General features: G+C 47.3%; 1 protein-coding gene and 1 long non-coding RNA gene across 5 annotated transcripts in view; one reads left to right on the forward strand and one right to left on the reverse strand.

Moving 5' to 3' along the window:
* The first annotated feature begins 1,327 nt into the window (after positions 1-1,327).
* LOC115277350 lies at positions 1,328-3,122 on the forward strand. The gene is made up of 2 exons (XR_003902386.1): positions 1,328-1,473; positions 2,731-3,122. It is a non-coding gene; the product is annotated as an uncharacterized LOC115277350 (long non-coding RNA).
* The window catches only part of ZNF605 (zinc finger protein 605), a 26,245-nt gene continuing 1,232 nt past the window's right edge, over positions 2,671-27,683 (reverse strand). For 2 of the 4 annotated variants that reach the window (XM_029921507.1, XM_029921506.1), the window contains exons 3-7: positions 23,589-23,705; positions 21,182-21,342; positions 13,315-13,435; positions 13,010-13,099; positions 6,650-9,157 (exon numbers count right to left, since the gene is read on the reverse strand). In XM_029921507.1, the coding sequence (XP_029777367.1) occupies positions 7,362-9,157; positions 13,010-13,099; positions 13,315-13,435; positions 21,182-21,196 (2,022 nt within the window). In that variant the 5' untranslated portion in view covers positions 21,197-21,342; positions 23,589-23,705 and the 3' untranslated portion in view covers positions 6,650-7,361. Of the gene's footprint in view, positions 2,934-6,649; positions 9,158-13,009; positions 13,100-13,314; positions 13,436-21,181; positions 21,343-23,588; positions 23,706-27,683 lie in introns of those variants that run through there. The other 2 variants (XM_029921510.1, XM_029921509.1) reach the window with 2 other exon arrangements.

The raw sequence follows: 27,683 nt of genomic DNA on the forward strand, positions 1-27,683 counted from the left end.
TTGTCCAAATCTACTATGTCTCCCAATTACAGCCAAATGTCTACCAACCTCTGACCTCCATCTCCAGCAACCAAGTCATTCACCCCATAGTTCCACAATCACTACTCTTTGTTTTGCTTTCTTTTTTTTAAGGTGGGCTCTGCGCCCAACCTGGGGCTTGAGCTCACAACCCTGAGATCAATAACTGCACACTCCACTGACTAAGCCAGCCAGGTGCCCCAATACCCTTCTAATGATTGATACCCAGGCCTTCCTAATCATTCAGTCATTCCTAGTGTCGCCAGTTCCTCACCCATCAGGCATCCTAATCCTGATCTCTGGATTCCCCAGGCCCCGATGTAAACTAATCCTACCGTGAGCCTATAATTAGTGGCACACACAGCGCGCCCCACACCTCCGCTGGTTTCCCAAACCACTCATCCCTGAGGCACAGTAACAACTTAATGAGAAAAATCCTCCTCCGGTCATGTCCCCCACTCACAGAGCTCTTGCAAATCCCAGCAATCCCTAAACCACACAAAACCCCAATCTGTCACCCCGAAAATATTCAACTTCCTGGTCCTTCCAACTATTAAATTCCATTTGCCCTTCACTAGTCCCACCAGGCGCCCAATATTGGCACTCCACGGTTGCCCCAATCACGGACACCTCGAAGGCGCCCCAAGTCCACATCACGGATACCTACCTTGAAACCAACTCAGGCCTGCGGCCCTGATCTTTCGCTCCCCGAAGGTGGCTTTAAGGCACGAAAGCTTTAAATCCCTAATTCGGTCCCACCACTGTTTGCAGACCCCCCAAACACCGCCCTAAGCGGTCCACAACCACCCTTTGCTCCACGCCTGTACTCAAGACTCACTGCACCCTGCCAGGGTCCCCCACGCCACCCCGCCAACACTCATCCAGACAGGCCTCCGATCACTCACCGCCCTACCCGTCACTGTGCCCACGGGCCCCTTCAGCGGGCGTCGGCTCCCTCCGGCTCTCAGCCTTCTCCGTCCAGCGCCCTCCCCACAGGCTCAGTCACCCCTCCCTGGAGTCCCCTTTTCCGATCCTGCCCGACCGCCTCGCTGCCCCAAACCCCAGTGGCCCCACGCGCTGCTCCGACCCGCAGAACGCACACCGGGGGCCCGCGGGGCCCGCGAGGACACCAAGGCCGCCCCAGCCTCGCAGCTCGCCCGCTCCCTACACTCGCCCACTCCGGCCAATAGCCCCGAGACTCGCTGGGCCCAGCGAGGAAGCGTGCGCGCAGAACTACATTTCCCAGAGTGCCGCTCGCCCCAGAGCTACATCTCCCAGGGGGCTCCGCGGCGCGCCCGGCCAGAAACTCCTAAGGTTTTTCTCAAGTTCTCGGGTTGCAGGGCGCTGGTTGAGGGGTCCGCAGATGAACAAATACGGGAGTTGGTAGTTTCTCGTTCCTTCCAGCAATCTGGAGTTCTGAGCTCCATGGAACATGCCACTCTGGATCTCAGGGTTGTGAGTTGAGCCCCACTTCGGGTGTAGAGAGTAAAAATAAAATATTAAGGAGTGCCTGGGTGGCCCAGTCCATTAAGCCTCCAACTCTGGATACCCGCTGAGGTCATGATCCCAGGGTCCTGAGAACAGAACCCACATTGGGCTCTCCGCTGAGCCTGGATCGTGCTTAGGATTCTCTCTCCCTCTGCCTGTCCCCTGCTTGTGCACGCGCGCTCTCTCTCAAAATAATTATTAAAGTTAAAAACTAAAATCCTTAGGGGCGCCTGGGCGGCTCAGTCGGTTGAGTATCCACTTAGGCTGAGGTCTTATCTCGAGATTCGTGAGTTGGAACCCCACGTCGGGCTCTGTGCTGACAGCTCGGAGCCTGGAGCCTGCTTGGGATTCTGTGTCTCTCCCCCTCTCTGCCCCTTCGATGATATGCTCTGTCTCTGTCTCTCATGATAAATAAACATTAAACACACACAGGAAACACTAAAATCCTTAAAATAAAAAGGGGGTGGGGGGCCTGGGTGGCTCAGTCCGTTGAGTGTCTCAGTTCAGCTCAGGACATGGTCTCACAGTTGGGGAGTTGGAGCCCTGCATGGGGCTCACTGCTGTCAGTGCAGAGGCTGCTTGGAACTCTCCCTCTACCCCTCCCTGCCCTCACTTTCTCAAAAACAAATTAACAAATTAAATCTTTGGGGGTGGGGGGTAAGACAGGAGAGGAATCCAAGGATAACGGCGTCTCCCATGGGCAGAGCACTTGACATGTGGTATGGAATCCAGGCCTGGTTCTGTACTGACCATGTGGTTTAATGGGGATTCGGATTAGCACAGGGTAGATGTGAGTAAACCTTCGTACACGGTGTGCCTCATCTCTACTTTCCTTTGAAGCTGTGCTCTTGGTATCACTAAACTATAAGTATCCTACTCTTTTAAGCCTCAAGGGATTCGGAGAGTCCTTAGTTTATTAAAAAACAAAACAAAACAAGGCCGTTTTACCTCTGCACAGACCCAGACCCCCAGCTACGTGAGCCAAGGCCTGGGCAGAGCATTAACTCTTAATACTGCCAACAAATGCAGAGCTGGTTTCTTGATGTTTCCGGTGTATTTGGATGACAAACGTGTTGGAAACTGGCCAGAGCTCAGGTTTGGTTGGGATGTCTAGTTGAATGGAAGCTACAGTTCCTTGTTACCAATGATCACACTTACACACACTAATTTATTGAACAGTTTACTCAGTAAACATAGTTACAGAGATTTTCTTTTCGAATACAGCAGAGAGAAGTGTGCGATAGTCTGAGCTTGCACAGCTCCCCCAGGCTCCCCGGCTCTCCAGGTGCACCGGCAGTGGGAACAAGGGCCGGCGGTTCTCACCAGAGGGACAACAGCTGACCTGTTTCATTAGCTGTCCTCCCTGTCCTTGGACGTGAGGCACGGCTGGCCCAGATCTCCGATGTGACCAGCTGACACACGCTGCTCTGTACAAACACGTACCAGAATAAGAATGGAGGACTTGCTCATGCACACAGAGCTGCCCTGGGGCCACCATGGTCTGGAGATAAACCCACATGGCCATTCTGAGGGCTGCAGTGGTGGCAACTCTGGTTTAAATGCCTCCTTAACAGGACCACTCTCTAATAAACACTAGAAGTTAATCTGCTTCTTCATCTTGGGAATCTCAGCTTGATATGTTTTTTTAATAAATAATTTTAAAGATAGGAATGATAGAAATGCTATACACGAGAACCTAATTACAAATGTCACTTCATTTGTATTTCTCTCTTACCGGTGGCTCCTTCTATAGCTATACTGTTTGTTGGGCTTTAATGATTTAGGTGTTGTAAAATACCTATGTATAATGATTTAGTTATTCAATAAAGGTGGTGTTCCCTGCACTATTTAATCTTGGCATCTGAGAGTATCAGGCTCAATGACAAGATGTCAACCCTACCTGGATACAATGAGTAATAACCATGATCTACGTAGCAAAGACCCACAAAGGAGGTATCAGATGGCCTCACCAAGTCCACAGGCGGAAAGTGCCACGCCAGGAGGAGCTGCTTAACTTAGCTACTGGCCATGCTTGGGAGCCGGTCACGAGATGTTACACTGCCTGCTTCTACACTGCAGACAGACAGCGTGAGACAAAGTTTTCTAAGCTAACGAGAGGGAGCATGGCCGGTCTCTCCAGCACGTGACAAAGGGGTGAGGAGGGAAAGCTGTTTTACAGAAGCCGCGGTGCTGTCACCTAGAAGGCACATGGCACTGCTGCAGAGCCACCACCACAGCTGACTGTCACAGTGCTGGTCCAGTTATGCCCAAGCCTTGGGATATTTCATTTCCTAGCTAATTCCTTGAAGACAGGACCAGAGAAATACACAAGTTTACTGGCACAGACTACAGCTGAATGGTGCCGTTGGGGTTGTAAAAAGTGGGATACTTTCTTCAAAATGCAGATCACGATGCAAACACAGCTGGGAGAGAAAATACAGCTGTGCAGCCTGATGCAATTATTTCTCTGCAAAAGTGGCTTTGTTTCCAGAAGAAAAGGACTGGGCGAGAGCGGGTAAAGAATGAGGACAGTAAGCCTTTACGAGTTAACAAATGTCGGGACAGTGCTGCTGTGATGGCCTCTCTGGTGGTTTATTTCACCCTAACTTACACTTCACGAGGCTGTACAGTGTTTGTGACGGGACAGGTGTGGAGCCCTGATCAATTCCCTGTAGTGTGGACCCACTGACATGAAAATCTTACCTGTGGGTTACAGGTTACATAGATTATACATAAAAGCAACAGAATGTGGAATAAGGACATTTTAACTGCACAGCACAGTGTTTCTAAATGAGACACTAGGAAGTATGAAGCATCATCCCCTTCTGCCTTCTTCAGTAAGTGGTGGTCAACCACACATATTGAACATAAATGCAGTTTTGTTGGTACATTGCGTGGCTAATCCGGAGGTAGCATAAGACTTCATATATATTTTGGTTTCAAGGGTTAGTAGTAAGTGCAAGACCACTGGATATGTAGCACATAACAACCTGTGGAGCCATTTACATTTGCAGCAAAACAAAACAAACACAAAGAATTTTGTTACTTGCTATAATTTCTACTGGATTGGTTAAAAACAGAGGTAAAATACGGATATTTAGTGTGGTAATCGTGATAGATGTCCATCTATGCCTGATGAGGCCCATGTACACAGTAACTGATACTCAGAATTGTGTTAAATGTTCATCATTTAACACCTGGCACAGAAAACAAGTGCTGCACTCAAAATATTAACCTAAGAACATTCAATAGAGGAACCATGTACAGATATGTTTTCAGAATTAAGGAAACCAACCAGCGGTGGTGAAGCATCCAGAAGTAGTTGACACCCCAAATTGTGAAGAGCAAGGAGAGGGAAGCGTTAACAGAAAAGAGAGCCTAAGACCTCAGGAGGGCACGGGGCGGGTTGCAGCCGTGCGGGCACGCAGACGCCACCCACACCCAGGTCCAGGCAGGGGAACAAGGTTAAGTGTTCCAACCTCTCTCCTCCCGCTTGCTGATCAAGCACCTCCTGAGTTCAAACCTAAGCACAAACCCTAGAGAGGCCAAACCTAAAGGACAGTTCCTGGGGGTACAGAGCTGGGAGGTGGCGCGGGGGGCCGGGGGGGGGGGGGGGCAGGGACGCAAAGAATAGGCAGCACAGGTGCAACTCTACTGTGTGGCCGCTGCACACACACGTCGCCCTGAGCCCTGAGGCTGCCGTCTGTTTAACCGGTTCTGAAGATTCATACATGAGCGCTGTTGTTGTGATACTTTACTTCTAAACAGATCATAACCCACAATGCATTGTTATTTGGCTTTAAGCAATCAATGACCATTTTAAAAGATTTTTAAGTGAGGAAAGAGATCTTTTATATGTACCGACATGTTCACCACTTCCAGAGCTGCTCATTTCTTCCTGTCGACTCTCATTTCCAAAACTTGCTTTAATGTTTCCCAAAAGAAGGTCTATAGTTAAATTCTCTTTCTCTAGGAAACTTTTTTTTTTGCTTTCATTTTTGAAAGATGTTTTTGATGGGAAATAGACAAACAGCAGGTGGGGGAGGGTTACTGTAAAGCTCTCACTCCCTTGTGTTCCAGCTCGAGTAGTTTCTGACTGGAAGTATGTGTGGTCCTCTGTTCTGTGAAAGTACCCGGTCTTTCTCTGGGTGCCTCACAACTGTTCTTTATCAAGGGCTTCATTAGTTGGACTATAATGTCCAACAGCAGGATTTCCTCTATGATCTTGGGGTTCTTTGAACTTCTTGAATATGCGGAGTTACATTTTTCATCATATGTGTAAAAGTTTCACCCATTATTGAGAACCTTCTCATGCCCCTTCTCTGCTTCTCCGTCTAGGACTCCACACATACACGTGTCATGTTGTAACTGACTCCCTATTCTTTTCTTCCAAGTCTTTTTTTTCTCCCTCTGTGTCCATCAGTTGGATAGTTTTTATTCTTACTCAAATTCATTGATTGTTCTTCTATGTCTAATCTGCTCTTAATTCCATCCAGTTTTTTTTGTTGTTCCTTTAATTTTCAGGTATTACTGTTTTTATCCTGAGAAGTTCCACTCAGGCTTTAAGAAATACATCTTCCAATTCCCACTGTTGCATTCCTGTTTTCCCATATATTTATAAAAGCTATTTGAATATCCTGATCTAATGCCACCTGATTTCCTTTTTCTGTCTTTCTACCGACTGATTTTTCTCCTGATTACAAGTCATATTCTCATGGCCTCATGGCTATGTTTTTGGATGCCAGACATTTGGATACAGACCAGCATTCAATCTAGAATTAATTACCTCATGACTAAGATAATACTCTGCTGGGAATCCTACCTGATGCCCCATGTGTTAAAGGTGGTTTCCTCTCCGGGTGGTGGGAACTTGAGTCCCGGCTCTACAGTGATTTCTGGGAACTGCTCAGGCCAACCGCTCTCCAGCACTTTTCCTGGCCTCAGGAAGTCTCTGATCAAACACATGTGAATCAGTACTAAGCCGAAGACTAAGGGCGCTCCTCGGAGATTCCTGCAGCTGTCTCTCTGAGGAGCTCCCTCGCTTCGGTACCTCTCCCTGCAAACTCTAGCTACTCTGTCCCCACCCCCCACCCCCGCCCCCGAATGCCAATTCAGCAAGACCCACACTCCTTCCTTTCCCTGTTCTGCAGCCTGGGAACTGCCACCAGGTTGGGCTGGGCTCTCATGGGCTCACGTCACTTGCTACACCTTCTGCCACGGATCACACGCTTCCCCTTGTCATAGGTCTGAAAACCATTATTTCATATACATTTTACAGTTTCTAGCTGTTCAAGGCAGGGGACTTGAATTGGCCCTTGCCACATCACCACAGCAGAAAGCAGAAGTCTTCACACTTAAAACACAGTTACCACTCAAAATTAACTATTTTTTATCCTTTATATACAACAAGTACAACTTTAGAACTATTTCAATAGGATCAGGCTTATCAGAATCCTACAAAACTATCAGGACTTCTCATTCATCCTAAATCTCTAATTCAAGATGCTCAGTATTTCCTTTGTGATGTGTCCTCTCGTGTACCATCAATTATCCTTTCTTGATGAAACCTTCTACTTGTTTTTTACAACGGGTTCCTCCTCGTGTTTGGGCCCTCTGATGAGGAGCTGTCGCTCCTGACTACAAGGTTCTGCACTACTATGATGCTGATAAGACTTCCACACCAACAAGTCACTAATGTGTAACAAGCTGTGTGTTCTAGAAGGCTCTCTTACACTATGTAAAAATACTTCCCTCCTTTCTGAACCCTGCTGGGTGAGATCTGCCTTCTCAGTGCACTGACAGGGTTCCCCCATCAGTCTGACAGACTTTCCATATTCACAGCACCCATGCGGCTTCTAGATTACATGAGTCCTCTGATGAGCCATGAGCTGTGACTTCCTGCTGAAAGCAGTCCCACACTCACTGCATCCATAGTATTTATCTCCTGTATGAATTCTCTGATGCCTCATAAGGTGTGACTTTCTAGTGAAAGACTTCCCACATTCACTACATTTATAGGGTCTCTCTCCTGTGTGAATTCTCTGATGTATAATGAGCTGTGCCTTCTCAAAGAAGGCTTTTGCACACTCATTGCACCCATAGGTTTTCTCTCCCGTGTGATTTCTTTGATGCTTAATGAGCTGCACTTTCTGAACAAAGGCTTTCCCACATTCACTGCACTCATAAGGCTTCTCCCCTGTATGAATTCTCTGGTGCCTCAGAAGCTGTGGCTTCCAGGCAAAAGCTTTCCTGCATTCGCTACATTCAAAGGGTTTTTCTCCAGTATGGGTTCTCTGATGATGAACAAGGCTTGACTTCTCACTGAAGGTTTTCCCACAGTCCCTGCACTCATAGGGCTTCTCTCCTGTGTGCGTCCTCTGATGGGATATCAGGCTTGACTTCTGGGTGAAGGCTCTCCCACACTCACCGCACTCATAAGGCTTCTCTCCAGTGTGAGTTCTCTGATGCGTTAGGAGCTGTGACTTACCAAAGAAGGTTTTTCCACATTCAACACATCCATAAGGTTTCTCCCCTAAATGAGTTTTTTGATGTCTGATTAGCTCTGACTTCTTAAAGAATGCTTCTTCACAGTCACTGCACTGATAGTTCTTCTCTCCTGTATGAGTTACTTGATGCTTAATGAGTTGTGGCTTTCTGATAAAGGCTTCACCACACTCCCTGCATTCATAGGGCTTCTCTCCTGTGTGGATCCTCTGATGCCTAATGAGGAGTGAGTTCCTGCTGAAGGCTTTTGTACACTCATTACATGCATACGGTTTCTTCCCCGTATGAGTCCTCTGATGAGTAATGAGCTGGGACTTCCAGAAGAAGGCTTTCCCACAATCACTACATTGATACGGTTTCTCTCCTGTATGTGTTCTCTGATGCGTAATGAGCTTTAATTTCTGGGAGAACGCTTTCCCACATTCACTGCAGCCATAAGGTTTCTCTATTGTATGGGTTCTCTGATGTCTTTTAAGCTGTGACTTCCTGCTGAAGGCTTTTCCACATTCGCTGCATCCATAGGGCTTCTCTCCTGTGTGAGTTCTCTGATGTAAAATGAGTAATGACTTCCTACTGAAAGCTTTCTGACATTCACCACACCCATATGGTTTTTCTCCTGAATGAGTCCTTTGATGAATAGTGAGCAATGACTTCTGTGAGAAGGCTTTCCCACATTCACTGCATCCATAGGGCTTCTCTCCTGTATGGGTCCTCTGATGTATAAGAAGCTGTGACTTCTTATTAAAAACTTTGCCACACTCCATGCATAAACAGACTCCTGTATGTGTAACATGGTCTGCAATGAGCCATGCCCCTCTACTGCTGGCTTTCCTACACATATTGCAACCACAGTATTTTACTCCACCATGAGTTCTATCAGGTTTGATGTAGAATAACAATTTCTTACTGAGCTCATCAAGTTTCTTTCTTCCATAGTTATTTTTTGAAATAAGAAACTCAAAAGGATGTCTCACATTTTTTTCACCTGTGCCACATTTATAGGGTCTCATTCCTAAATGAACAAAGTTAATGCTTGAATGAAATATTTTCCTAAAAACATCATATTCACGGCCTCTCTCCATACGTCTAAGCGTGTCTTGATTATGCTGGTGCCACATTTTGAGATTGTTATCTAGCCAGACTTCTTCTAAAAAGGAAAAAAATGAATCGTACTGTGTAAATGCCCCAATGATTATGCTTATTGAATAAAACTTCTGAAATGGAAGCTAGGATCCCAGTTAAAAAAAAAATCTCCCAAATACAATCTCTACTGATGGGACATGAAAAATGTTCATTGACACTGTTAACAAACTAGACTTTCAATAAGAAACCTTAAAAAAATTTTTTTGACAGAAATGAAAACATCCAAAAGTTACAAATGTTAAAAACATGAACTTTTAAATGAGAAAAGATGATATACATTCACGGAGCAGTGATCTTAAGCAATTTATAATCAAATAAAGGAGTCATTAATTTACTTATTCGACAATAATCTGATTATTTACCACTTGTCCAGAAGTTGTTAGTAACAGACAAAAGAAGAAAAGAGGTAACCAACCCACCATCAGAGGGCTTACAACACAGTGAATACTGAGAGTAACAAGCACACAAAAGAGCAAGATTGGTACACACGGCTGGATACCACACAGGAAGCAACACTGAGTACAATGCAGAGTAAATACAGGATATCAAGTTTTCATCTGAAACATGAGAAACGGTAGGCTCCTCTACGAGCATTACATACATTTAAAGAACATTCTCATTCAACGCTATCAGCTAGTCACTAGTACCACTAACTTCACCATCACTGAAGCTATCTCCTGAGCTTATCAAAGAGTTCTCTGGAGCTCAGCATCAACCTTTTATTTAGGTCTTTCATCATTTTCTTTTGGTTTTTCAATATTTTAACTAAATGTATAATCTGCATAATGAATGTACATGTAATCCTATCATAAAAGGTATTCCAAAGCACAAGAACTCTTTGCATAACATTAGGACACTAAGTACAACTGTGTGTGATTTCCACAACATGACCATTTATTGGATATTTTAAAGTGAAGGTTTGTTTGCTTTATATTATTTATTAGCAATAATAATTGCTAATATTCCCAGGAGGTACCCTGAAAGATGAAAGTTCTGGCAAGACTTCAAATACAAGGCAACTACTTTTCGGCAAGATTTTTTGAAGGGGTGAGGGGGAGGTGGACCTTATCTAATTCTCAGACATATCAGAATTTCAGAACAAGGACCAACTAGAGCTGCTGACATGGAGAATCAAAGGATTCAATGTTTTGACTTGAGTGAGTGGAGGTACTAATACTATTCACCAAGATGAAAAATACTTAGAAACTTAGAGATTAAAAGCAAGAGTCGTACGTAGACATTTAAGTGTGAAGTTCACCTGAAGAGTTTATAAAAAATTGTGTCATGAAATATAAGAAATAAAAGTTTTAAAATCAAAGCAAGAAATAAGATTAAGATCTACACACAAGCTAATATAGGAAATAAAATAATATTCAAGCAGTTCAACTGTATTAAAGTATCTTTAAGGAAAAAAAGGCTTGTCATTTTGGAGAATAGGTAAGTTGTCTCACTGATCTCATCCAGGGTCAGGCACAGGTGAACCCCGCTTCTCTGTGTGTTATACTCTGACCCACAGTGCCTTCATTTCACTCTATTTTTCAAACTGATATTCTCCCAGCCTTGCTCCAGAGAGCAGCCAGTGGCCTTTAGAAAATGTGATCAGGCAGGGCGCCAGGGCGGCTCAGTCGGTTAAGGGACCAACTTCGGCTCAGGTCATGATCTCACAGTCTGTGGGTTCAAGCCCCACATGAGGCTCTGTGCTGACAGCTCAGAGCCTGGAGCCTGCTTCGGATTCTGTGTCTCCCTCGTGCTCTGCCCCTCCTTGACTCTCTCTCTCTCTCTCTCTCTCTCTCTCTCAAAAATAAATAAACTTAAAAAAAAAAAGAATGAAGAAATGTGATCAGGCTTTTTACACCTTTGCTTAAAAAAAAATCTTTGATAAATTCAAGCTTTGATCGTGGCTCACATGCCCACGTGTGGCCCGGTCTCTCCAACTTCTCTGACTTCTCTGACTTCTTCTCATAGACTTTTCCTCACTACTGCTCGGCCACAGCGAATTCCTTCCCATCACTTCCATCCCAAAGGCCTTTTCTGCCTTAGGACCTTTAATTTGCTGTTGTTTTATCTGACACACTCCTCCCAGCTTTGATCAAGCCTGGCTCATTTAAGTGTAAACATCATTTCAAGGGCATCCTACCGATATCCTGGTTGGTTTCCTTCATAGCTCTTAGCAAACGGGTAGTTACCTCACTTCTGCGCCCCCCACTAGAACGTAAACCCTGAGGGCAGGGGAGGGCTCATACTGCTCACTGATTACTCCCACGACACACCACGTGGCAAGCGCTCCGTACACGTACGATCAGTACTGTTCACTCACAGCTGGACTTCTAAAGCAGTTCCTTTTTGTGCCATTAATCTTGATAATTAACTTTGTGTTTTAATATGAATGCTTTGTGTTTGATACTGAACTATTGCACAAATATAGTTTTGCATTTTCTTCTACATTAAAATTCTCTGGTCCTGGTGAGGCTATTTCATGACTACTCTTCTCAAGTCCTCTCGTTCTGCATAACAGCAGCTGTTCTAAATTAGTGGGTGAATATAACATCTATCTTCACAGGTAGTAGTTTCTAAGCTACATACACCCAGACCTAATCATCCATGTGAATGGTGCCGAGAGATTCACAATTTGAAATATTTCTTAAGGTGAGCTGAGACACTTGCTTAGATGAACCTTTGCACTAAAGAAATATTTGAAAAAAGAGAGGTCCTGCCTTACCTGGCCCCACAACAGTCAATTAATGAAACATTTAATCAGTACACACCACGAATCCTACAGACAACAGAGAATATGTTATTTGCCATCTTTGCACATGGGGGAAAAAACTGTAAGATCTAATTGTTTAAAAAATTCGGGATAATGTCTGACCAGGGTTCCTACAGTACAACACTAACTGGGCAGAGACTTCAGGAAGGCAGGGAGTCAACATTCACTGGAGGTAAAAAAAAAAAAAAAAAGGGCTCAACCTGCAGACAGGCTGGAAGATATGATCATCAATGGCTCACATGCACAGAAAAATGTATGAAACACACAGAGGAAGAAACTAGTTCTAATGGAGTTAACTCTGACTTCTAGATACAGAAGATACAAACAAAAACAAAACAAAACTGGATAAGATGTTGCTGTATCATGAGGTTCTTCAATATAAACGTAGTTAACACATGACACGGCCCGTGGGGGTCTGAAGCAGACGATGGGCTGAAGGAGGAGCCTGGAGAGGACGAACATCAAAGCCACCAAAAAGTGCCCTGGGCGCGGCCTGCACAGGCGCGGACCGCAAGGGGGAGGGAGAGAGGCAGAGGCCCCTCACCAGGGTCACAGTGTGCGGTGTCTATTCTGCGTCCTTGGATTCACCATCTGCTCTCTATGGCTTTAAAACAGAAATCTGGCCAATCAGAGGGACAAAGTAGAGGGCCTGACTCAATCAGTGCTCCTTCACCAGGAAGAGTTGATGAAGTCTCAGAGGGTGTGAGTGAAGAGGCCTAGCCCTGCGGCTGGAAGTGCAGGGGGAAGGAAAAGGAGGCCGAGGCGGCTGGGAAGAAGATCCTTATCCCAGAAAGCAGGGTCCTAAATGCTGGCCACCAGCGTGTGCTGCTGTATAGGAAAGGGGGACGTGCCACCATCAGCTCCGCGCAAAGAGGACACAGCCTGACATGGAGACCAGGACAGAGAGCACATTAAAACCCAGGAGGAACTCAGGTCACCAGCCCTGAGCCAACTCTAAAGATCTAGGAATTTCAAATAGTTTTATAAGTAACATTTCAAACTAACTTTTTAAAACATTACAAATAACTGGACATCAAAAGCCTGTCAATTCAGCTTTTCCTGTCTGCCGTCCACCTGATCACCTCTCACCTGAGAAGTTCTGACTTAGAACTTCATCGGTTCTCCATGGCTGTTCCCGCTTCAGCCTGAACGTCGCATCAGGCTTGATAATTTGATAACCTGTTGTTTAGAAAAACAGACAACCTGCTTAGGCTGACGGACTCTTAAATGTGAAGAATATTTACCACAAAGGCTAGAAAATAAACCAAGTGAATTAAAACCTTTCACTTGGGTATCAAACAATCTTTGAAATCTGTAACAGAACTCCAACATTATAACATCTCCCACACCCCACAGTTACTGGACATACACTACTCACACACGATCACTCTCACCCAAGAACACTAGGTTGCTATAGTTCTCCAGCATCACGTCTCTGTACAAATTCTTCTGAGTAGGATTAAGTAGCTGCCACTCCTCCAACGAAAAGTCCACGGCCACATCCTCAAATGAGATCTAGAAAAGTAGATTCGCTGTTAAACCTAAACAGGCTCCGTGCAGCATCCAGGCTTTCTTCTCCAGCGCGGCGGGCAGCCTCAGGGACCCCTAGCTCCCAGTCCTGGCGCGTGTGTGTCACACTTCCCTCCTGAGTGTGGGCTGCACTTACCGACTCACCTTTGCTCAACACAACAGCAATGGGATGTCACTTCTGAGGTGAGTGAGGTCACAAAAGAATGTCACTTCCATGTGGGGACCCACCTTGCTCTCAGGGGGCGTCCAGCTGCCATGCCCGGAGGCAGGCCCACGGAGAAGCCCAGGCACCGAGGCCCGCCCACTCCAGTGTGACACAGAGAAACTGTGAGATAAACGCTGACATTTTCAGCCACAAAGCTTGGGGTAATTTGTGACACAGGAATTGAGAACTAACGTAACATCCTAACCTTGCGCTATCCTCTAAGAGAGATGCAGCATGTTGTTAAAAAATATTTATCATCATAAATTCACCTGTCTATCCATCCAGCTATCCATTACATAAGAATTTGGAACAAGCTGTATTTAAATAATCACAGTGCTTCTCAATGAAGATACTACTGGGTATTTGGGAACGAGTCTTAGCTGAGGCCCGTCCAGTGTGAGACCTTCAGCATGCCTGGCCTCTACATGCAAAATGACAGTAATATTTTTTGGTGACTGTCAAAACCAAAACCAAATCTACATATTTATTATTATTGTTGTTATTTTAATATTTATTTGCTTTGAGAGAGAGAGAGAGAGAGAGAGAGAGAGAGAGACAGACAGACAGACACACGGAGCATGAGCAGGGCAGAGGCAGAGAGAGAGGGAGACACAGAATCCAAAGCAGGCTCAAGGCTCCAAGCTGTCAGCACAGAGCCCAACACAGGACTCGAACCCAAGAACCATGATATCACAACCTGAGCCAAAACTGGATGTTTAACCCACTGAGTCACTTAGCAACCCCCCCATATCTACATATTTAAAACACTCTTCTCACTCCAGGGGGTTCTGCACCCAAGTAGTAACAACTAGCTGGCTCCTTCACATTTCTTCTGGGACACGTGTGTTGAGCATTAAGGCTCCCCAAGCTGGAAAAGGTGCTGGAAATATAAAGATGAGTAGAATAAAAATTGTGTTCTTAAATACCTCTTGGTCTTTTCAGGCCGGGAAATAAGGTGTTACAAAGATCATGAAACAAGCATATATGGGGTTTGGGACACAAGGCTAAGGAACTGCAACAAAGAAAGGGAAAGATGTGTAAGAACAACAATGTTGCAAGATTCACCTTACTTGAGTTCAAGACTTCCCATAATGCCCCGGGGATGAAGACAACGGTAGCATTGGACAAAGGGTGAATGGAACAGAACAGACAGCCTAAAAATAGACGGCCCCCGAAATATGCTCCTTTTTATATATTTTATATTCACTTTTTAAAAAAGTGCAAAAGCAATGCCATCGAGCCCTACATCAAGCTCTGACAGCCCAGAGCCTGGAGTCCGCTTCAGATTCTGTGTCTCCCTCTCTCTCTGCCCCTCCACTGCTCATGCTCTGTCTCTGTCTCAAAAATAAATAAACATTTAAAAAATTTTTTTAATTTAAAAAAATCTAGGAAAAAAACCTGTGTGATCTTGGGTTGGGCAATGAGATTTAAAAATTTGGGGGGGCGGTGCACCTGGGTGGCTCAGTCAGTTAACTGTCTGACTTCGGCTCAGGTTATAATCTCACGTTATTTTGAGAAAGAAAGAGTGCATAAGCAGGGTAGGGACAGAGAGAGAGGGAGAGAGAGAGAGTCCTAAGCAGACCCCACACTGCCAGAGCAGAGCCCAACAAGGGGCTCGATCTCACAAACCCTGCAAGATCATGACCTGAGTCAAAACCAAGAGTTGGATGCTTAACCTACTGAACCACTGAGGCTCCCCTTGGCAATGAGATTTTAGACACAACACAACACAGAATACTTAAGGTCAACTTAAGGAAAAAAAAGCAAAGAAATGGACTTTTTCCAAATTAACATTTTTTCCTACGTGAAAGACACTTTTAAGAAAAGAAAAGGCGGGGCGCCTGGGTGGCTCAGTCGGTTAGTGTCCGACTTCGGCTCAGGTCATGATCTCACAGTCCGTGGGTTTGAGCCCCACATTGGGCTCTATGCTGACAGCTCAGCGTGTGGAGCCTGTTCCAGATTCTGTGTCTCTTGCTCTCTCTGCCCCTCCCCCATGCAGGCTCTGTTTCTGTCTCAATAATAAATAAACATTAAAAATATTTAAAAAAAGAAAAGAAAAGGCACAGAATATGACAAAATATTTTAAAATCATTTATCTGATAGAGCATTTGTATCCAGAATAAATAATTCATGAAACTCAACAATAAGAAAACAATACAATTAAAATGTGCGTGACTCTTGAAACAAGGGAAACAAAAGCAAAAATGAACTACTGGGACATCATCAAGATAAAAAGCTTCTGCACAGCAAAGGAAACCATCAACAAGGCTAAAGAGCAACCTGCAGAAGGGGAGAAGGTATTTGCAAATAGCGTATCTAATAAATACAACCCAACACCCAAAAGACAAATAATCCAACTAAAAATGGTTAGAAGATATAAATAGACATTTTCCCAAAGACATGTGGATGGCCAACAGACAGGAGAAAAGATGCTCAACGTCACTCATCATCAGGGAAATGCAAATCAAAACGCCTGTCAGAATGGCTAAAATTAACAACACAAGAAACAACAGGTATTGGCAAGGGTGCAGAGAAAGGGGACCCCCCTGCACGGCTGGTGGGAATGCGAACTGGTATGGATACTGGGGAAAATAGTATGGAGGTTCCTCAAGCAGTTAAAAATAGAGCTATCCTGGGGCGCCTGGGGGGCTCAGTTGGTTCAGCGTCTGACTTTGGCCCACGTCATGATCTCACGTTTGTGGGTTCGAGCCCCGCGTCGGGCTCTGTGCTGACAGCTCGGAGCCTGGAGCCTGCTTCCGATTCTGTGTCTCCCTTTCTCTCTCTGCCCCTGCCTGCTCATGCTCTGTCTCTCTCTGCCTCAAAAATAAATAAAACATTAAAAAAAAAAATAGAGATGCCCTATAATCCCATAAATGCACTACTGGGTATTTACCCAAAGAATACAAAAAGACACTGATTCAAAGGGACACATGCACCCCATTCACACAGCATTATTTACAACAACCGAGATGTGGAAGCAGTGCAAGTGTCCATCGGTAGATGAATGGGTCTGGAAGATGTGGTATATATACAATGAAATATTATTCGGTCAAGATAAAGAATGAGATCTTGCCATTTGCAACAATGCGGATGAAGCTAAGTGAGTTACATCAGAGAGACAAATACCATCTGATTTCACTCACATGTGGATTTTAAGAAACAAAACAAATGAGCAAAGGAGTGGGGGGCAAACCATGAAACAGACTCTGAACTGCAGAGAACACACAGACGGTCGTCAGAGGGGAGGCGGGTAGGGGGTGGGGGACACGGGTGATAGGGATTAAGAGCACACATCATGATGAGCACCAGGTGAAGTACGAAACTGCTGAGTCACTGTATTTTACACCTGAAACTAACCTAACACTGTATGTTAACTATAGTGGAATTAAAATTAAAAAGTTAAAAAAAACCCCAAAAACCCTCATTTAAAAAAAAGTCAACTTGGGGCATCAGTTGGTTGAGCAGCTGGCTTCGGCTCAGGTCATAATCTCGCGGTTCATGGGTTTGAGTCCCGCATCAGGCTCTGTGCTGACAGCTAGCCTGTCTTTAGATTCTGTGTCTCCCTCTCTCTCTAACCCTCCCCTGCTCACACACTCTCACTCTCTATCAAAAATAAATGACAAATTTAAAAAAAAGTCAATTAACCAAAAAATGGACAAAAGATCTTAACACACACTTCACTAAAGAAGATGTACAGATAAGATGTTCAACATTGTTTGTCAACAGGGAAATACAAACTAAAACCATAATGGGACACTACTACATACCTACTTAGAAACAACAACAACCCACACAAAGTGACAAATGCCAGTGTGGACGAAAAGCAACAGCTCTCAGGCCGTGACGTTGGGAATGCCAAAGCGGCAGTGACCCTGGAAGATGCTTTGGAGTTGAACACAGACTGACCACACACACTGAAAGTTTCTACTCCCTCCAAGATTTATGCTCAAATCTGTATGCACATGAACACAACTGCTGAAAACTGGAAGCCACCATGAAGCCCTTCAAAAGCGACAGGGTAAGCAAAATGGCACTTTCATGCAATGGGGTACGACCCAGTGACCCCACACACTGGGAGCCAACTACTGAATCAAACAACATGATGAATCTCGAAGACGCAAGTGAAAAAGGGCAGTATCAAAAGGTTGCATACTAACGGTTCCATTTCCTGACACTCTGGAAAAGGCAAAACCGCAGTGACAGAGAACAGGTGAGCTGCTGCCGGGGCTTAGGGAGGCGCGGGGGTGGGGGGCGAACTCGGGGGAGTTCTGCGGAGCTGGAGCTGCGCCAGGTGCTGACGAGGAGGCTGATCACGTTAATTTATGCACGTCTTAACTCGCGAGGAGTCAGGCTCCCAGTTAAAAAACGGGATTTCTCAGGCCCAACCACAGGCAGGTACAATGGCTTTATGTGCCAGGCCTCACGGGGGCGGCACCCTCCCCGCATCACACTTGGCAGCACAGGCTCTGAGGACCGTGACTCCGGTCCCCACTGAACGTGTTATTGGTACTGATGTCCCGTGTCCGTACACCCTGGCCAGAGGGCACCTGCCACGGCCGCTTCTGCAGGGAAGGAAGAGGTGACCCCACCCGCCCCTCCGGCTGCTGGCCGAGACAACTGGGCAAGCTCCTAGGAGCCTGTTGCCACCCACGTGGATGCCCAGCGACGAGGCCCCTACCAATAGACTGCCCCCGCCAACCGGACGTGGACACTGAAACGGCCTCCACCACAAAGCACTCGAATATGCGACCGGTTGCCACCGGGACCCGGAGAAGGCTGGCCTGTGGAGGCTCAGACGTTGTCCTTAGTGGGGCCTGTGCATGTGCTGCCCACGCCGTCAGAAGAGGCTGAAACAGCCTGCAAAACCCATCCGGCCTTCCGCGTGCTGGTCATGGCTACGAACACCACCCAGAGACCATTCCTGTGCCCACGGCCGTGACGTTCGTGACAAGTGGCACTTTCAGGCCTTCTGCCCTGGCCAGAGGGGTTCACTGCATTCTGAGTGCAGCTGACACTCTCTTCAAGTCTGGTTTTGGGGCACTTGGGGGGCTCAGTCAGTTGAGTATCCGACTTTGGCTCAGGTTATGATCTCACGGTTCGTGGGTTCGAGCCCCGCATCAGGCTCTGTGCTGACCGCTAGCTCAGAGCCTGGAGCCTGCTTCCGATTCTGTGTCTCTTTCTCTCTCTGCCCCTCCCCTGTTCATGCTCTCTCTGTGTCTCTCAAAAATAAATAAATATTAAAAAAAAAAAAAGTCTGGTTTAGTGTCCCCATGCGTTCCACCGGCTTGGGCCACACAATCCAGGCCCTATAGGAACACATTTTTTCCTTTTTGCGGTTCCCTGGATTCACTGCATCTGAGAACAGCACCAGTTTAGCCATGCGGTGCGTCAATGGACAATTAGGGATGGACTGATGAGACCGACGGGAGGGTCAAGGTAGCCCCAGCCCAGATTACATGGCCCAGACAGGTATCTCGGGCCCCCAGTGCAGTTACGTCCCCGAAGGACACTTCTCTCTGCTGCCACGTCTGACCAGGCTGTCAGCTGTCCTCACGTACACACCGTCTTTTACAGTTACTGAGACTCAGGCTCTGTGGGGGACACAGCACAAGCCTCCCATCCCCTATGACCTCTTCCTGAAGATTTAAAGATTTAATGAGTGTGAAAATTCTGGATTTTTTCCGAGCTGATTCTTAAACATGATGCATCTTTTGGTTAAGTTAGATAAAAATATCTATACCTCTTGCATATACCTCTTCCAGACAAAGGGTCTGGATGAAAACAGATGAGCTTTTTAAAAGTTTTGGGGGAGCCTTGTGGCTCAGTCAATTAAGCGCCTGACTCTTGATTTCAGCTCAGGTCATGATCTCATGATGGTGGGATCAAGCCCCAGCACCGGGCTCTGCACTGAGCATGGAGTCTGCTTGAGATTCTCTCTCATTTTCTCTCTCTCTCTCTCTCTCTCTCTGCCCATCTCCCCTGCTTAAGCACACTCTCTAAAATAAAAATTAATTTTATTTTTAAAAATTTTTTTAATGTTTTATTTAGTTTTGATACAGAGAGAGACAGAGCATGAGAGGGGGAGGGGCAGAGAGAGAGGGAGACACAGAATCCGAAGCAGCTCCAGGCTCTGAGCTAGCTGTCAGCACAGAGCCCGACACGGGGCTTGAACCCACAAATGTGAGATCTGACCTGAGCTGAAGTCGGAGGCTTAACCGACTGAGCCACCCAGGCGCCCCAAAATTAATTTTAAATAAATGAAACGTTTTGATTACTAAATGGGGTATGCTGATACAACAGAAAAACAAAAACAACCGACCTGGCCCCTAGGGAAGCACGGGGGTGGAGAAGTACATGAATGATGTACTTGCTCTTCGGACTTGCTCCTAAAAGCTTCCCCCTCCTCTTGGAAAAACAAAAAGCAAAGACGCAGCTCCCAGTGCTGCGTTTCCAAGCCTGTGCGAATTCTCTGGATTTAGACCGACTGCTGAGCCAGCAGACGCCTTCCCGACAGGGCTGGCAGGAGACAGGGGACGGCAGCCCAGTTCCTGGCTCTCAAGGAAGAACATCCCCAGATGTGGCCACATGTCACACGTGTGGACTAATAAACTGGGGTCGTGGACACGGCCGTTTAGAACTACATGCTGCAAGCAGTCCCTCTAAAACCAAGGACTAAACGACATTATTCGGACTTGATTAGAAACCACAGGGCACACGCGCCCCCAGTGGAAAGCCACACCGGGGGCCGATCCTGACTGGGGCGCCCTCTATAAATTGTTTCCAAGAGAAACACAGGTGCCCCCGCTGGGGTTGCGCTTCTCACGTGTACCCCAACCCTCGTGACAGTCCCTGTTTCTCGAGTCAAGAAGGTAAAAAGAGCTAAAGGCAGATACACCTACGCCCAGCTTTTGCCAACAGAAGCAAAGACATTGCTATCTAAAATGTATCAAATTTCTAAGGAGAGAATGTGGGGGCCATTTGAAAGTTTTGCAATGGTCAGTTTTGCCAGATGATTTAGGTTTCTTTCCTAAGACGGGCATCCCGGCCCACTGTTTCCGGTTCTGAGCTCTCCTTCAGATTCATGCCTGTAGCTGGCACCAAGGAACTCCGTAAGAAACAGCACTGGGAAATATGTGTATTGCAGGGTTGCCATGACGACTTCGTCCACTCTCTCACCCACATCAACAGCTGTCCAAATAGTTTCTTCGTAAGTAACCATCAGCAAAGGTTTACTTCTACTGAGTAACCAGTCAGCCTTTCATCAGAGGAGACGGGGCAACTATTCCCACTCCCCTTCCATCTCCACGTCCGGGAGCATCTGAGGACAGCCTGCAGCTCACCTTCTTTCTTGGGCATCCAGGCTTCAACTTGAGGACTTTTATGATTCCTTAATCCAGTTTGTTCTTCTCTGACCTCTTCTTTCCCAAGTTTATACTTTCTCATTATGACCTAACTGTATTTAGAGCTTTCTATAAGCCTCTCACATCTACATATAAAAACAGCTAGAGAATAAACAAGTAACTCACCTGTGACTGGATCATTTTCGGCTGCTTGGAAAATCTGCTCTGTTCTGACGCTCTGAAGAGAGGCCTCTGGTCAAATGTCTGTGAACTGAGAACGCACCCCTAGTGCCAAGGCCTCTTCTTTCTCATCTCACATGAGTTATCTTGTTCCTCGGGGCCATGGCCTGGAGATGCAGGGGGAGTTTGCTTTTAGATGACGTCATTAATTCGGGACCCTGTCTTGCCTCTCTCTTCCTGACAACTCCGATCAGGACTGGTAAGAAACAGTCGCCGCCCGGCCTGACTGCACCACACACTGCACTCGCAGCCCTGGCCCCCACCCGGGAACGCCACCTGAAAGCCACTCGCCTCGCTGGTCTGGCCAAACATCCCCAGAGGAGCATCACCCCACCAAATGCTCTGCGGAGATCAACAAAGTCCAGGAACATAACCTTGGCTCGGTCACTCTGCAGCAGTACTTCCTGGGGGCACAGGTGCTGCAGAGTGAAATGCAACTCATCTCTAGGCAGGACGGTAAAGGGAAAATGGCTGTTAGACCAAGATGGTGAAGTAGCCTGGGGTGCTGGCTTTCTACTCCAAAATGAGCCCTGCAGCGAAGGGAAAGCCTAGATCAGAGGAACTAACAGAAACAGTAAAAAGAAGAGAGGCCCTGGAGGAAGACAGCGGCTCCCGCGCGGGTCTGCGGCTGAGCCGGGCCGGGCCGGGGCCCAGATCGACGGCAGTGAGGAGCAGCGGGAGGAAGCCGGCCCCACGGCTCGGGCCCCTCGGGTCACGCCGGGGCAAACCCTGCCTGCCTCACCTCAGAGGCCCGCAAGGACAGCCCCGGCCACACGTCCAAGATCAAAATCCCTGCAGACGGAAAGGGCCACAGAGATGACATGGGCTGCCCTTTGTCGTCTCCCACAGCCCTCGTACCCCAAGGACACGGTCCACAGCCTGCTTCTCAGGGTCTCTGACCCCTGGTGGCAGGAGACACCTGAGGGGGAGGTGGGACACAGTGCTGTCCAGTGTTCTGCAGGGTCCACGTTGTTGGCCCTGAGGGCCCTCTCCCGCCTTCCCTCCTCTTCAAAGGCCCCGCCTCAGCCCTCCCTTAGTGCAAATTACCAGAGCACGTGGGAGAGCAGCCAACGCTGGAGAATATGCACTCAGAGGCCAGTAAGGGCAAGTATGAAATAAAAGTAAGAAAAAAAGTTAATTCTCCCTCATACAAAGAAAAAAAGAAAAAAAAGGGAGAAAGACTCCCCTGACTCCAATTTGAAAAGCATTTACTGGGGCGCCTGGGTGGCTCAGTTAGTTGAGCGTCCAACTTCAGCTCAGGTCATGATCTCACGGTTCGTGGATTTGAACCCTGTGCTGACAGCTCAGAGCCTGGAGCCTGCTCCCTCTCTCTGATCCTCCCCTGCTCACTCTGTCTTTCTTTCTCAAAAATACATAAAACATTAAAAAAATTTTTTAGGAAAAAAAAGCATTTACTTTAGAAAACCCTTAACGATACATTCTCTGTTCCTTTGAGATGCATGTAAATCTCTTCTTCTCACCCCAAAACGCCCTTCTTAAGGACTTAGGAGCTATCTCTTTGAAATCATCGATGATACATCCTATTTCCCAATCTCAGGAATGGCAGAGGCCTGGCCAAGTACTTGACTTTGGCATCCGACACCCAGCTGCAGTCCTGTCACAAACATATTCTATGTCTCAAACATAGAAGTATATTTTTCCTTTGGATTAGCTAACACAAACGGCCACCCGAAGTGCCAAGAAATTTAACAGGGACTATGTGTGACACATGATCACTGCCCTCGAGAACATGAGTGCATGAACCCTGCCTGCCTGACTGGAGAGGAGGGCGATCTCTGTGGCAGGTGGTCTGTGAAGCTCGCTGCAGTCCAGCTTACGTCAATCAACAGTTTTTCTTTTTCTTCTGCTTTTTGAGATTTGGGGGTTGGCAGATTTGGGGGTTTTAATTATTTCCCAACAGGCCAAATAACCAGATAACTGAGTACAACCACTATTCTAAAAGCCTTTTTTAATTATTTTTTTTAATGTTTTTTATTTATTCTTGAGAGACAGAGAGAGCACGAGCAGGGGAGGGTCAGAGAGAGAGGGAGACACAGAATGTGAAGCAGCTCCAGGCTCTGAGGTGTCAGCACAGAGCCCGACACGGGGCTCAAACCCACGAACCATGAGATCATGACCTGAGCCGAAGCCAGAAGCCGGACGCTTAACTGACTGAGGCATCCAGGTGTCCCCCCCTTTTTAAAAATTTTTTTTAATGTCTAAAAGCCTTTTTTAAGAGATCACAAACGGAGTAACAGGTATCTTAGGCAAAATTATCGGAACCAATGAACCAAGATTTCCAATAAGTATAATAAACAAAAAATACTACATCTGGATGCATACACATACTTACACTTCGAATTCCTTCACTGCTCAAGGACCAGGTCACTTACATTCAACCAGATACGAGATCAGAGCCAGGAACTTCACAGTGTGAGATCAAAAAGAGATGTTACTTCTAAGAATACACCTAAAAGGAAATATCCAAAAATCACAGGACTCTGTAAGCGTGGGAACAAGAGGGACAAATTCCACCTTTCATAGCAACTCTGCCAAGAGAGATTTGTCAGCGCGTGTGGTCTCTGCCTGTGGACCAGGCATGTCTGCGGAGCACCTAAGCTCCCAATGCTCCCAGCTTGGTCTCCACAGGCTGACAGGCTAGTTAGGAAGACTGGACACAGTGGACTGGTCAGTGGCACCTTTCCAGCAAATAGACTGCACAACGAGAGACTATAGTAGTGGGAGAAGATTTAGGGCAAGAGCTCTTTGGATTCTTGGGGGTGTTTTTTGTTTGTTTGTTTTATAGTTTATTATCAAGTTGGTTCCCATGTAACACCCAATGCTCTTCCCCAGGAGTGCCCCCCTCCATGCCCATCACCCCCTTTCCCGTCTCCTCCATCAGCCCTGTTTGTTCTCAGTATTTAAGAGTATCTCACGGTTTGCCTCCCTCTCCCCAACAATTTTTCCACCTTCCCCTCCCCCGTGGGCTTCTGTTAAGTTTCTCCTGCTCCATGTATGAGTGAAAACATGTGGTATCTGTCCTTCTCTGCCTGACTTATTTCGCTTAGCATGACACCCTCGAGGTCCATCCACTTTGCTACAAATGGCCAGATTTCATTTTTTCTCCTTGCCATGTAATACTCCATTATATATATAAACCACATCTTCCTGATCCACTCATCAGGTGATGGACATTTAGGCTCTTTCCATGATTTGGCTATTGTTGACAGTGCTGCTATGAACATTGGGGTACATGTGCCCCTATGCATTAGCACTTCTGTATTCCTTGGGTAGATCCCCAGCAGTACTCTTGCTGGGTCATAGGGAAGTTCTACTGATAGTATTTTGAGCCTCCACACTGTTTTCCAGAGCGGCTGCACCAGTTTGCATTCCCACCAACAGTGCAGGAGGGGGCCCGTCTCTCCACACCCTCGCCAGCATCTATAGTCTCTTGATTTGTTCATTTTGGCCACTCTGACTGGCGTGAGGTATCTCGGTGTGGTTTTGGTTTGTATTTCTCTGACGATGAGGGACACTGAAGAGCTCTTTGTTTAAAGGCACTGTTCCACTAAAGAACAGGCGAAGGTGTCTTTGATGTCCCATTGGACATTGAGAAAAATCTGCTGTGAATGAAGATAGAAAGTTACGCTTGGGTGTTAGCAAACAGCCAGGTTTGGCCGCACAGCAGCTAACGAGAGGAGGCGAGACCAGCCTCTTTGAGGCAAGGACCCCCCCACCCCAGCCGGGCCCCAGGCTGGAAACGGACAGACAGAGCTGCTCTCGTCACCGAGCGCTAAGGAAGCCGGTGCTGTGCGGGCAGCAAAGCCCAGGCCTTGTGCACACAGTGAGCAGGCAGCAGAAAAGAAACATCTGAACATGCTCAGCCTTGACCTGACCCTGTAAGTCAGCTTCTGGCATCATCTCCTGAGGGCCTGGAATGTCTCCCGCTGTGTGATTTAGAAAACCGAGGAAAGACTTGGGCCAAGGAGTGGAGACAGGTCCCCGCAAAACAATACGAGGAGGATCTTGTGGGGCAGTAAACAAAGAACAGAAAGGCTGGACTTTAAATATTGACCCAAAGCAGTGGTAGAGGGCAGAGGAAGGGCATCCAGATCAGGAAAAATTCCTAAAAGTGGGAAGGGAGAAGAATGACATAGGTTTTGCCCACTTCTGGGGTCTATACACAAAAGCCAGATCCTCCTCAGGGACACTGGACTCTTTGTAGTCCAGTGTGAAGCGTGTAGGGCTTGAGGGAGAATCTCTCAGAAAAGGTTCTGGGAGAGCAGGGAGCAATATTCAAAGGTAAAGCGCCCCTTCCCAAGATGCCCAGGGAGCTCCCCAGGCCCCTGGCACAGGTAGGGGTCTCAACAGTCTGGGAAGTCCTGAGTGAAGAGAGAGAGTTACTAGCATCCAAACCTGGGGTCCCTGAGATCACAGGCCCACCTGCCCCAGGAGCTTCTGGATAGCTGGGACCCCTTTTGGGTTGATGCCCGGACCTTCTCTTGCCTCTGGAAAAGGGAATGTGCCGCCCATACCTCCCAGTGACTCTGGTTTCCTCCGTCAGAAGCCCCACACACTCCCGCACTCCGCCCTCACGCACCTTGTATGTTCAGCACTCTCTCACACACACACACACACACACACACACGCTCACACACACACACACGCTCACACACACACACACAGTCTTGTTTACGGGCCAGGAAGGCAGCAATTTGTTGAACACCTCTCACTACCAGGCCCTGTTCTGAACACACGGGAGAGAGAACTAAACCTGACAGACAGGGTCCCTGCCCTCTAAGAAAATGCATTTTCAGGTGGAAAACAAACAAGTAAATAAAATAACTTCAGACTGTAAGAATGCTCACAAGAGAATTTAACTGCGACAGAGGAAGGGGTGGATGGAGGGTGCTCCTTCCCACAGCCAGAAAACGTGTCCTGGAAACGACGTTCAGCTGAGCCCTGCCGAGAGCACGGAACCCAGTGTGGGAGGCTGTGGGAAGGGCATGTCTGGCCCGGAGCATGACACGCAAGGGGCTGGAGCGAGGGACGGCTGAAGACCTTCGAGGTAGAGGAGGGCAATGAGGCTGAGCCGCCGAGAACGATTAAGGGAGGAAATAGTCCGGTAAAAGGAACTGACCAACAAAGTGATGTGACGGGTGAGAATACGGTCATTTACCAGAAGTCACTCCGTGAGAGGCTTGCCTGAGCCAACGCATGATCAACACTCGTTCAGGGCACCCACACCCCCAACACAGTCACGCAGGCCGATGATCATCGACCGCGGCCTCGATCACACGCAAGCCCCCACGGACCTTGAATGACTGAACCCCCGGACACCCCACGGACCAACCTTCAGCATTCACAAGGTTCCCAGTTCCGCACTCACCTGTGTGAGAATTCTCCAGCCCCCCAGTTCACTGAACACAGCAGGGACATCACAAATTTCAGACCGTACAACCACCGAGGCCCATAAGCCCCACTCGCACTCACCCCACTTGCCCCTCATCCCACCAGCACCGTCATTGTTGATTTCACAGGCCCTTCAGTTCCACATACTGTATGTCTCCAGTGACTCCTCTACAAAGCCTCCGTCACCAACTCCCAAGTGACAAAGGCAATGTACAGAGATGCATGAATCAATGAAATCCAAAGTCTCTCAACAACTCAGTCCCCAATCAGATACCCTCAGGACCCTTTGTTCCTGATCATACTGGGAACACCCGCCACGGTCATTATGTAGGCCCCTTGACTGACAGCACAGCCCCTCATGGCTGATTCCCACAGGCTTCTAAACACTAATGCCAAGAAACCCATCCCTGGCTCCCCACACTCCCATCCAGTAATCTCAGCAGAGTCTATTTGTTGACTAGGAGTGGAGTCAGTGAAATCCTTACCACTGAGTCCCAAAGGACCCCTACAGAACTCCAACCCCTCCCTCCTACAGCCACCCATCCACTCTCCTTAACAGCGCCCCAACCACTGGTTCTCAAAGAGCTCCCGGCCCCCATCACTAAACCCAGGGGATGCCAAATCAGCAATCACACAGGGACCCAAGCCACTCACTCCCGTGGTACCCCATTTTCTAATCAACCCCACGCTCACCCACCATTCACTAGCACCCCTATGGACCCCTCTGATCACCACCAGCTCTGCCGCGCCCTCCTACCCTGCTACCTCCGATGACTCCAGTTACTACCCGCACTGTCTGCTCATTCACAGCCCCGAACAGTCCATCAGCTTGTATCAGACCTTGTCACTGACACGTGGCGCCCCGTCCCTGACGCCCCAATCACAGAATCTCCCAAACCATCTGCCAGCACAGCCCACCCCAGTTACCCTTCTCCATCGAAACAGTTACCCCTGAACTGTCAAATACGATGCAAAAGAATATTTTATTCCACAATTAGTGCTGGAGGTGGGGGCTACTACAACAGGAAGAACACAG

Source organism: Suricata suricatta, chromosome 14, assembly GCF_006229205.1.
Source record: "Suricata suricatta isolate VVHF042 chromosome 14, meerkat_22Aug2017_6uvM2_HiC, whole genome shotgun sequence".
NCBI classification, from domain to species: Eukaryota; Metazoa; Chordata; class Mammalia; order Carnivora; family Herpestidae; genus Suricata; species Suricata suricatta.